This window comes from Oncorhynchus mykiss, chromosome 5 (genome assembly GCF_057628025.1).
Source record: "Oncorhynchus mykiss isolate SJ-2025 chromosome 5, ASM5762802v1, whole genome shotgun sequence".
Taxonomy (NCBI): domain Eukaryota; kingdom Metazoa; phylum Chordata; class Actinopteri; order Salmoniformes; family Salmonidae; genus Oncorhynchus; species Oncorhynchus mykiss.
Genome location: NC_143026.1, coordinates 10,282,447 through 10,294,952, shown reverse-complemented (window position 1 = coordinate 10,294,952; position 12,506 = coordinate 10,282,447). Strand labels below are relative to the sequence as shown.

Here is a 12,506-nt window from a genome sequence, read left to right as displayed (position 1 = left end):
CCATTCCATCGTTGAGGATTTATGAGCGAGGCTGGAGGAATGGCGAGGCCTCAGTTTAGGAGCTGTGTGTGTGTTTTTGTATTTTTTATTGTTGTTTAGTCTTATTTAAGTTTAAGTCTGCTGTTTTGAGGATTTAGTTAGCAACTTCCTCAGTGCGCTCGCATGCGGGTGGAATATCCTCTTGGTTATGATGCTGGTTTCCCCAGCGGGAGACCGGGGTTCAGATCCCACTCGTGACATTAATGTGCTGATGTGTGTGCAGGGCGCAGCCGCCAACCCGGACAGTGAGGAGCAGCAGCAGAGACTGAGGGAGGCAGCAGAGGGCCTACGCATGGCCACCAACGCGGCTGCCCAGAATGCCATCAAGAAGAGGCTGGTCAACAAGCTGGAGGTGAGGACACAGTCAGACATCCTTCTTCTGATATTACTGGATCTCAACCAGTGTTTCTCCCGTCGTTATAAAGATTGGGTTGGGTGGGCCCCCCTCCTAACTTTGTTACACCCCTCTGCTTAAAAGAGACTGGTACTTTCCGCCTGGAAATTAAACTATGCTGACTTTCAAACTGTATGGCCATTTAGCTCTTTTAACATTACTACTAGGGCCAGGGGTTTTTCAAGACCACATGACCTGACCACGACAAACAGGCTCTAGTTAAAGGGCACTTTAGAGTGAAAATTCATTTTTTATTAAGGCCAGCAATATCAATAAGACAGTATCATGAATATAAAACCGTTTATGATGTAAAAAGTTTGAGTCAATTTTAGGAGAAGAGGTGGGTCTTGGCATTTAAACAGGCGGATATACTCCCGATTCAAGCCTCTTACGTTTTCACTCTAGAGCTCTTGGGTATCTTAGTCTCTCGGTGTTAGTCTGGTTTTTATGGAAGTAAAAAAAAACATAATCTCTGCTTCTCATAGCAACCACACAAGTGGCTTCCCATAACAGACAAATAAGTAAGAAGCCCTTCAGTGGTGCAGCGGTCTAAGGCACTGCATCTCAGTGCTAGAGGCGTCACTACAGACCCTGGTTTGATTCCAGGCTGTATCACAACCGACCGTGATTGGGAGTCCCATAGGGCGGCACACAATTGGCCCAGCGTCGCTGGGGTAGGCCGTCATTGTAAATCAGAATTAGTTCTAAATGACTTGCCTAGTTAAATAAAGGCTACATAAAAATACATATCAGATGCATGTTCAATCACCTCTCTCTTCCATACAACCACCTCTCTCTTCCATACAACCACCTCTCTCTGCCATACAACCACCTCTCTCTGCCATACAACCACCTCTCTCTTCCATACAACCACCTCTCTCTTCCATACAACCACCTCTCTCTTCCATACAACCACCTCTCTCTTCCATACAACCACCTCTCTCTTCCATACAACCACCTCTCTCTTCCATACAACCACCTCTCTCTTCCATACAACCACCTCTCTCTTCCATACAACCACCTCTCTCTTCCATACAACCACCTCTCTCTGCCATACAACCACCTCTCTCATCCATACAACCACCTCTCTCTTCCATACAACCACCTCTCTCTTCCATACAACCACCTCTCTCTGCCATACAACCACCTCTCTCTGCCATACAACCACCTCTCTCTGCCATACAACCACCTCTCTCTGCCATACAACCACCTCTCTGCCATACAACCACCTCTCTCTGCCATACAACCACCTCTCTCTGCCATACAACCACCTCTCTCTGCCATACAACCACCTCTCTCTGCCATACAACCACCTCTCTCTGCCATACAACCACCTCTCTCTGCCATACAACCACCTCTCTCTTCCATACAACCACCTCTCTCTACCATACAACCACCTCTCTCTGCCATACAACCACCTCTCTGCCATACAACCACCTCTCTGCCATACAACCACCTCTCTCTGCCATACAACCACCTCTCTCTGCCATACAACCACCTCTCTCTGCCATACAACCACCTCTCTCTGCCATACAACCACCTCTCTCTGCTATACAACCACCTCTCTCTGCCATACAACCACCTCTCTCTGCCATACAACCACCTCTCTCTGCCATACAACCACCTCTCTCTGCCATACAACCACCTCTCTCTGCCATACAACCACCTCTCTCTGCCATACAACCACCTCTCTCTGCCATACAACCACCTCTCTCTGCCATACAACCACCTCTCTCTGCCATACAACCACCTCTCTCTTCCATACAACCACCTCTCTCTTCCATACAACCACCTCTCTCTGCCATACAACCACCTCTCTCTGCCATACAACCACCTCTCTCTGCCATACAACCACCTCTCTCTTCCATACAACCACCTCTCTCTGCTATACAACCACCTCTCTCTTCCATACAACCACCTCTCTCTGCCATACAACCACCTCTCTCTGCCATACAACCACCTCTCTCTTCCATACAACCACCTCTCTCTGCCATACAACCACCTCTCTCTGCCATACAACCACCTCTCTCTGCCATACAACCACCTCTCTCTGCCATACAACCACCTCTCTCTGCCATACAACCACCTCTCTCTGCCATACAACCATCTCTCTCTTCCATACAACCACCTCTCTCTTCCATACAACCACCTCTCTCTTCCATACAACCACCTCTCTCTGCTATACAACCACCTCTCTCTGCCATACAACCACCTCTCTCTGCCATACAACCACCTCTCTCTGCCATACAACCAACCACCTCTCTCTGCCATACAACCAACCACCTCTCTCTGCCATACAACCACCTCTCTCTGCCATACAACCACCTCTCTCTGCCATACAACCACCTCTGCTGGTGCCAGGATGCGTCCCAAATAGCACCCTATTCCCTGTATAGTGCACTTCTTTTGACCAAAGCCCACAGGGCCCATAGTGCGCTACTTTTCACCAGAGCCATATGTAAGGAAACAGGGTGCTATTTGGGATGCTGCCCTAGTGTTAAGTGATATCGTAGGCCCACAAAAGAGCTTTGTAACTGCGAGGGAGGTTTGCAGAACTTATGAATGGCCATTACTTGTCTAAGCAGAACTTATGACTGTCTGACTTGTCTAAGCAGAACTTATGACTGTCTGACTTCTCTAAATCAAATCACATTTTATTTGTCACATACACATGGTTAGCAGATGTTAATGCGAATGTAGCAAAATGCTTGTGCTTCTAGTTCCGACCGTGCAGTAATATCTAACAAGTAATCTAACAAATTCACAATGACTACCTTATACACACACAAGTGTAAAGGGATGAATAAGAATAGGTACATAAAGATATATATATATGAATGAGCGATGGCCGAACGACATAGGCAAGATGCAGAACTAAACAGAACTTATGACTGTCTGACTTGCCTAAGCAGAACTTATGACTGGCAGTGATTCTGTCAGTGAACAGCAAAACAAGCCATCCAGAATATTACAATTGTGGGAAATCACAGGTTGGAAAGCAAATGTCTACTGCTGAAAAGAGAAGAGGCTAAATCAGTATGCTGTAGGCTAACAAAATATTAGATCAACTTCCACATATTGTTTACAAAGTAAAACAAGAGAGACAGGCTTTTGGTACGAACACATCAGCCATCACCGACGAGTGACCGGTGCATCATTGGCTGAGTCAGTGAAACTGGAAAGCATTTTTAGGATCATCATTTCCTCCTCAGGTTGTAGCCTACAATATGTGCGTCTGTGTACACAGCTCAATATTGATGGATTCAAGACAGAGTTGTTTTTATTGATGTCAGTGCCAAAGTAGCCTTGATTATTTGTGCGCAGGATCTTGATTTCTAAGATTGATTTGTTTTGTTGCTTGCATTTGACAAATTTGATTAAAAACTTAACCTTAATGTATGCGTTGCTGAAATGAACCAACCCTGGTGTTTAGTTAGCAAGCACATCGGTTTGGAAACCTAAGTTGAAACTGACAGTCTTTTATTTTCCACACTGCGTTTCCTGCCAGAACGCAGCCAAGCAGGCCGCCGCAGCAGCCACTCAGACTATAGCCGCCGCCCAGCACGCCGCCTCGTCCAATAAGAACCCAGCAGCCCAGCAGCAGCTTGTCCAGAGCTGCAAGGTGAGAGCTCCGCTGCCATGACAACCCCAACCATCACACTCTTCCTGGTTTCTGATCCTGTGGGGTCAGGCATAGGTCAATGAGTATGAGTGTCATGTCTTTGCTCTCTTTCTCTAATTTTCATTCGCTCTCTTTTTCTCTCTCTCGCTCTCTTTTTCTCTCTCTCTCGCTCTCTCTTTCTATTTTTCTTTCTCTCTCTCAGGGGTACAATTACTGTAGTAAATCTCAAAGAAAATATTTTTGACTTTGCCATTCTGAGTTAGATTGTATTTCAGGTGTCCTTCATTGTACTCTGAACATGAGTGTGTAAATATCCCCTTTCTATACACTGAGCTTGTGATTTGTCATGTATGCAGTCATGTGAGCAGTGATTGCTTCATTGCACTGTAAGAATGAGAATAGAGCATTGTGATTTTGATAGTGTGTGTGTACGTTATTGTTTTTACCCTGACCGAACTACACATTTTCCATTTGATTGGTTGGTTGATAGTGTCATTAAGTGTCCGATCTGTTGGTGTGTGTCAGGTGGTGGCAGACCAGATTCCTCAGCTGGTCCAGGGAGTGCGTGGAAGCCAGTCCCAGCCCGACAGCCCCAGTGCCCAGCTCACCCTCATCGGGGCCGGCCAGAACTTCCTCCTGGTGAGACCCTCATCTCTGCCCTGCACTCATGTTTTTTTCCCCTGATTCTGATATACTTACGCAAAGAAGGATGCCCGCCTAAAAGGAATATGACACAAAACAAGGAAGCTTGTCCTCTGAAATCTACTGGAGCCAATTTGATTTATTACAAACTTCACCGGAACAATGTTTTAGTAGCATGCACCTTTTGTAGAAATAAACAAGTTAACCCTTTCCTTCCTCCATCCACTCCTATGCCCTCAGCCTGGTGCCAAGATGGTGACGGCTGCCAAGGCCACAGTACCTACCATTGGCGACCAGGCCTCTGCCATGCAACTCAGCCAGTGTGCCAAGAACCTGGCTACTGCCCTTGCCGAGCTCCGCACGGCCGCACAGAAGGTACCAAACACCCCCCAAACGCACTCAACAAGAACCTGTTGTTTGACCTTGTTAGTGCTTTTGCTCGTGGAATTAGCTCGCTAGCTTCCTCCATTTAGCTGAAACACTGTATTAGCAGTTTAGTTTGTGGAATTAGCTAGCTACAGTAGCTTGCTCCGTAACTAGCTGAAACACTGTGTTAGCAGTTTAGCTAGTTGGAATTAGCTAGCTCACTCCATAGCTAACTTGAGTAACACCACGGTAATATAGCACTAGAGTTAGAGGTTTAGCAGGCCCGGTCTTGCCCAATATGGGGTCCCTATTCTGTTCTGTCTTCCCTTTCCCCACTTCCTGTGTTGACTTCCTGTCATGTGATCCAGGCACAGGAAGCATGTGGTCCTCTGGAGATCGACAATGCTCTGACGGTGGTCCGAGGCCTGGAGAAAGACATGGTGGAGGCCAAGGCTTCAGCTGGTGATGGCAAACTCAAACCCCTGCCCGGAGAGACGGTGAGAGTCTCTCTCACACACACACACACACACACACACACACACACAATACACCTTGCATATGCCGTATACGTACTGTGCTTGCAGCCTAGCAGGAAGTTTGACACACACACACACACACACACACACACAATACACCTTGCATATGCGTATGCGTACTGTGCTTGTAGCCTAGCAGGAAGTTTGACACACACACACACACACACACACACAATACACCTTGCATATGCCGTATGCGTACTGTGCTTATAGGCTAGCAGGAAGTTTGACACACCACACACCACACACACACACTCCTGCCCTGGTAGATGGCAAGCACATGCCCAAATACACACATTTTCACAAACACACAGTACTGTACATACAAGCTAACCACAACTTTTTCAACAGTATGCATATTATACAGCACCAAGTGTACACACACAACCCATCTCTCCCACGATCTTCCTGTCACATGACTTGTGACAGGAATAACTTGTGACAAGTGAACTACTGACTTTCAGCATGCATATAGGGAAGGGCCCTGAACTTGTACTGCACTGACACAGATGACTGGCTAAAAGAAATGGATAATTAGATGACTGGCTAAAATAAATTGATAATAAAATTGATAATAACACGATAGTCTAGTCTTTTTAAGAAACATTTGTGTGTTGAAAATGCCTCACCACTTGTATAATCTGTTTTAAACAGACACAACACACATACCTACATACCTCACCAGACACAACACTATGGGTTCCTTAATGGTACCCAAACCATAAACAGATTTTCTCTTGGTTATCTATAGAGTCATGTCATGGTGGAATGATCTGCTACCAGAGGTTACTCAGTTATCTATAGAGTCATGGTGGAATGATCTGCTACCAGAGGTTACTCAGTTATCTATAGAGTCATGGTGGAATGATCTGCTACCAGAGGTTACTCAGTTATCTATAGAGTCATGTCATGGTGGAATGATCTGCTACCAGAGGTTTCTCAGTTATCTATAGAGTCATGGTGGAATGATCTGCTACCAAAGGTTACTCAGTTATCTATAGAGTCATGGTGGAATGATCTGCTACCAGAGGTTACTCAGTTATCTATAGAGTCATGTCATGGTGGAATGGTTACTCAGTTATCTATAGCGTCATTGTGGAATGATCTGCTACCAGAGGTTACTCAGTTATCTATAGAGTCATGTCATGGTGGAATGATCTGCTACCAGAGGTTACTCCGTTATCTATAGAGTCATGGTGGAATGATCTGCTACCAGAGGTTACTCTGTTATCTATAGAGTCATGGTGGAATGATCTGGTACCAGAGGTTACTCAGTTATCTATAGAGTCATGGTGGAATGATCTGGTACTAGAGGTTACTCAGTTATCTATAGTCATATCGTGGTGGAATGATCTGCTACCAGAGGTTACTCAGTTATGTATAGAGTCATGGTGGAATGATCTGCTACCAGAGGTTACTCAGTTATCTATAGAGTCATGGTGGAATGATCTGTTACCAGAGGTTACTCAGTTATCTATAGAGTCATGTCATGGTGGAATGATCTGCTACCAGAGGTTACTCAGTTATCTATAGAGTCATGTCATGGTGGAATGATCTGCTACCAGAGGTTACTCAGTTATCTATATAGTCATGGTGGAATGATCTGCTACCAGAGGTTACTCAGTTATCTATAGAGTCATGGTGGAATGATCTGCTACCAGAGGTTACTCAGTTATCTATAGAGTCATGGTGGAATGATCTGCTACCAGAGGTTACTCAGTTATCTATATAGTCATGGTGGAATGATCTGCTACTAGAAGTTACTCAGTTATCTATAGAGTCATGGTGGAATGATCTGCTACTAGAAGTTACTCAGTTATGTATAGAGTCATGGTGGAATGATCTGCTACTAGAAGTTACTCAGGCAAAAAGCAAGTTTAGCTTAAAAAACAGATATAAAATATCACAGCGCCTCTCCTATTTCTAAAAATCTGATTGAACTGTACTAATATATATATATATATATATATATATATATATATATATATATATATATATATATATATATATATATATATATATATATATATAAAAACTCTTGTTTTATTTCTAGTTTGAATTTATTGTAATTAGTTGTCTATTACTGTTCTGTACTTTCATGTATTTGTATATTTTGTGTGGACCCCAGGGAGACTAGCTGGCACATTTGCAGTAACTAATAGGGATCCTAATACACTAAACTAAACTTGTTTAGTATGCACAGCGGTAGGTAGGCTGATTTCAACACCCACCACAGAATCAGGTTGGTAGGCTGATTTCAACACCCACCACAGAATCAGGTTGGTAGGCTGATTTCAACACCCACCACAGAATCAGGTTGGTAGGCTGATTTCAACACCCACCACAGAATCAGGTTGGTAGGCTGATTTCAACACCCACCACAGAATCATGCCTCAGCACCCATCTATGGGTCTGTACCTATATGATGATTACAAGCACTTGACATTGAGAATTCCAACCACAGTGCAGACACTTACGAAAAACACACGCACTTAACTGGCCCTCAATGCTTCGTATGTGAGAGCAGTCAGTAAAATGAAAACTGTTGTACCGTACAGTAGGCATAATTAGGATTCTTGACCACTCACTCCTACTCATGTTACTTTATTTAATTAGATTGTGTGTGAAGATAAGAATTATACAAGTCGAAGTATGTGCATTGTGTCTTATTGTATGTGTTTTTGCAGCTGGAGAAGTGCTCTCAGGACGTGGGCAACAGCACTAAGGCTGTGAGCTCTGCCATCGCCCAGCTGCTGAGTGAGGCCACCCAGGGCAACGAGAACTACACAGGTAACTACAGTAGTATACAAACCGGTCACCCAGGGCAACAAGAACTACACAGGTAGCTACGGTAGTATACAAACTGGTCACCCAGGGCAATGAGAACTACACGGGTAGCTACAGTAGTGTCCAAACTGGTCACCCAGGACAACGAGAACTACACGGGTAACTACAGTAGTGTACAAACTGGTCACCCAGGGCAACGAGAACTACACAGGTAGCTACAGTAGTGTACAAACTGGTCACCCAGGGCAATGAGTCAAAAGTTTGGACACACCTACTCATTCAAGGGTTTTTTCTTTATTTTTACTTTTTTCTACATTGTAGAATAATAGTGAAGACATTTAAACTATGAAGGTCTCCGGGACTAGAGTTGGAGAACCCTGGCCTACAGAAAGGCTCTCCAACCCTGTTCCTGGAGAGCTACTGTCCTGTAGGTTTTCACTCCAACCCTGTTCCTGGAGAGCTATCTATCGTTCTGTAGGTTTTCACTCCAACCATCATCTAGCACACCTGATTCTAATAATTAGCTGGTTGATAAAATTAATCGGGTTAGTTCCAACTGGGGTTGGATTGAACACCTACAGGACGGTAGCTCTCCAGGAACAGGGTTAGAGAGCCCTGGCCTAGAGGTAACTTACTGAAGTATGTAAAAAAAAAATAAAGAATGTAGCTCAGAAAATAAAAGGATCATGAAGCCCTCAGCCATGTGCACTGAGTATAGTATATAATGTGTCTGACAGCCTAAAAATGTATCTGGTGGGAGTAAGGAAGAAGTCTCAGGAGCACCCTCTAGTGGAGACAGATGGTACTCATGCTTTGTCCCCTCTCTCTCAGGTATGGCAGCCAGAGACGTGGCTCAGGCATTGCGCGCTCTGGCCTCGGCCGCCCGTGGGGTTGCTGCGACGACCGCCGACCCTCAGGCCCGCAACGCAATGCTGGACTGCGCTAGTGACGTTATGGACAAGTCGGCCAATCTGATCGAAGAGACCAAGAGAGCCATTGCCAAGCCGGGAGATCCTGACAGCCAGCAGAGACTGGCACAGGTCAGTCAGACAGTCTGTCAGGTTCTATACTTTTGGATATTTGTTGCCAATACACAAAGAGCTCACTATTAGAATGTAAACCCCTCAACAGTCAAGACTGTGCTTCTATGAAAGACCTTAGGAAACATCATATCCTTCTATTTGAATGCTTCTATTTGAATGTGTTTGGTTGTGTACAGGTGGCCAAGGCTGTATCCCAGGCCCTGAACAGGAGTGTGAACTGCCTACCTGGACAGAGAGATGTGGACAACGCTATAAGAACAGTCGGAGAGGCCAGTAAGAAACTACTGGCCAATTCTGTGAGTAGAAAATCGCACCAAACTAAAATATTCTGCCTTTTTAGGACCTTTTTTTTGTTTTCAACTATTACTTCTCTTTTCTCCCTTTCATTACTTATTTTCCTCTTCATTTATCCCCTCCTCCCCCTCTCTTCTCTAGTTCCCACCCAGTGGGAAGAGTTTCCAGGAGGCGCAGGTCAACCTGAACCAGGCTGCAGCCGGTCTCAACCAGTCAGCCAATGAGCTGGTCCAGTCGTCCAGGGGCACCACCCAGGACTTGGCCAAGGCCACTGGCAAGTTCGGCCATGACTTCGGAGAGTTCCTGGATGCCGGCGTGGACATGGCCGGCCAGTCACAGGTCAGAGAAGGACACGGATGAAACGCCAGTGTCATGCGACTGGGGTGAAATGATATCTATTGCGTTGTGATGTATTGTTCAGGTTGAGTGATGTTGTGTAGCTAATTTCATACTGTGTACAATGCAGCGGTCATATGTTTTGTTAAGTGTATGTTTAGGAGAGAGCAGGACGGGACGTGTCTTGAGATGTATGCAGGCAATTCACTCTTATCAGATGTTTCCATGCATGTGTGTGTCATATGTTACTAACTTCAAATGTGCGTGAATGACTGAGAGAACCTTCATGACCTGATTTGAACCTTTTCCTCTCTGCTCTCCGTTCAGAACAAGGAGAACCAGACGCAGGTGGTGTCCAACCTCAAGACCATCTCCATGTCGTCCAGTAAGCTGCTGCTCGCCGCCAAGGTCCTGTCCACAGACCCCAACTCCCCCAACCTCAAGAACCAACTAGCAGCCGCCGCTCGGTAAGAATGGCATTAGGTCCTGTCCACAGACCCCAACTCCCCCAACCTCAAGAACCAACTAGCAGCCGCCGCTCAGTAAGAATGGCAATTAGGTCCTGTCCACAGACCCCAACTCCCCCAACCTCAAGAACCAACTAGCAGCCGCCGCTCGGTAAGAATGGAATTAGGTCCTGTCCACAGACCCCAACTCCCCCAACCTCAAGAACCAACTAGCAGCCGCTGCTCGGTAAGAATGGCATTAGGTCCTGTCCACAGACCCCAACTCCCCCAACCTCAAGAACCAACTAGCAGCCGCCGCTCGGTAAGAATGGCATTAGGTCCTGTCCACCGACCCCAACTCCCCCAACCTCAAGAACCAACTAGCAGCCGCTGCTCGGTAAGAATGGCATTAGGTCCTGTCCACCGACCCCAACTCCCCCAACCTCAAGAACCAACTAGCAGCCTCCTCTCGGTAAGAATGGCATTAGGTCCTGTCCACAGACCCCAACTCCCCCAACCTCAAGAACCAACTAGCAGCCTCCGCTCGGTAAGAGTGGCATTAGGTCCTGTCCACAGACCCCAACTCCCCCAACCTCAACAACCAACTAGCAGCCTCCGCTCGGTAAGAATGACATTAGGTCCTGTCCACAGACCCCAACTCCCCCAACCTCAAGAACCAACTAGCAGCCTCCGCTCGGTAAGAATGGCATTAGGTCCTGTCCACAGACCCCAACTCCCCCAACCTCAAGAACCAACTAGCAGCCTCCGCTCGGTAAGAATGGCATTAGGTCTTGTCCACTGACCCCAACTCCCCCAACCTCAATAATCAACTGGCAGCCTCCGCTCGGTAAGAATGGCATTAGGTCCTGTCCACAGACCCCAGCTCCCCCAACCTCAAGAACCAACTAGCAGCCTCCGCTCGGTAAGAATGGCATTAGAGCCTGTCCACAGACCCCTCCCAGCATCCACAATTCAGTTAGCTACAGATAGCAGGCTTGGGTTCACTTCTACTTTCAACACTATTCTAATGAAATCTATTTAGACATTCATTGAAATTCCAGTTTTGTCCTGGAAACATGCTGTCATTTTCACTGGGGATCGTTTCTATTTGAATATTTGTTACCCTCTCATGATGATCCATGCTAATTGTTAACGTGCTCCTTTCCACATTACTCAAATTCTTATTGTTAACACACACACGCTCTCATATACAGTAGATGCAGCTCTGAGCAATCTCTAACTCCCTGTCTTACACACACACACACACACACACACGTTACAATAGTCACGTTCTTGTATAGACGTCTTCAAACGTGCGTGCGACGTGTGTAGAAAGGGTTACATAACACACTGTCAGTAGGGATTTATATTGAATGAAAACTTCAACAGGACACACCTCTCCCAGTCATGATGACGGGTGACAAGAGCTCTGGTGTGAAGTTTCCCCTATCTACAGATGTAGGATGAGCTTCCCCTCCCCCAATTCTTACCTTAACCCTTAATGGGGAAAATTAAAGGCTGACCCAAGATCAGCATCTAGGGGACAACTTCACCCTACTCCGCTATGAGACTGAAGGAGAAGGGATGTGACAGGCTTTGATTGAACACTTCTAGTGTGGGCTGCTCCGTTCTCTAGTGTGGGCTGCTCCGTTCTCTAGTGTGGGCTGCTCCGTTCTCTAGTGTGGGCTGCTCCGCTCTCTAGTGTGGGCTGCTCCGCTCTCTAGTGTGGGCTGCGCCGTTCTTTAATGTGGCCTGCTCCGTTCTCTAGTGTGGCCTGCGCCGTTCTCTAGTGTGGCCTGCACCGTTCTCTAGTGTGGCCTGCGCCGTTCTCTAGTGTGGCCTGCGCCGTTCTCTAGTGTGGCCTGCGCCGTTCTCTAGTGTGGCCTGCTCCGTTTTTTAGTGTGGGCTGCTCCGCTCTTTAGTGTGGGCTGCTCCGTTCCTTAGTGGGCTGCGCCGTTCTCTAGTGTTGCCTGCTCCGCTCTTTAGTGTGGGCTGCTCCGC

General features: G+C 46.4%; 1 protein-coding gene across 4 annotated transcripts in view; it reads left to right on the top strand.

The window, feature by feature from the left end:
* The window catches only part of tln1 (talin 1), a 145,718-nt gene that overhangs the window by 79,238 nt on the left and 53,974 nt on the right, over positions 1 to 12,506 (top strand). For all 4 annotated transcript variants that reach the window (XM_036976739.2, XM_090233670.1, XM_090233669.1 and 1 more), the window contains exons 22-31: positions 263 to 391; positions 3,942 to 4,055; positions 4,581 to 4,694; positions 4,938 to 5,072; positions 5,432 to 5,560; positions 8,287 to 8,389; positions 9,218 to 9,426; positions 9,606 to 9,725; positions 9,865 to 10,062; positions 10,387 to 10,526. In XM_036976739.2, coding sequence (XP_036832634.1) covers positions 263 to 391; positions 3,942 to 4,055; positions 4,581 to 4,694; positions 4,938 to 5,072; positions 5,432 to 5,560; positions 8,287 to 8,389; positions 9,218 to 9,426; positions 9,606 to 9,725; positions 9,865 to 10,062; positions 10,387 to 10,526 — 1,391 coding nt within the window. The remainder of the gene's footprint in view (positions 1 to 262; positions 392 to 3,941; positions 4,056 to 4,580; positions 4,695 to 4,937; positions 5,073 to 5,431; positions 5,561 to 8,286; positions 8,390 to 9,217; positions 9,427 to 9,605; positions 9,726 to 9,864; positions 10,063 to 10,386; positions 10,527 to 12,506) is intronic.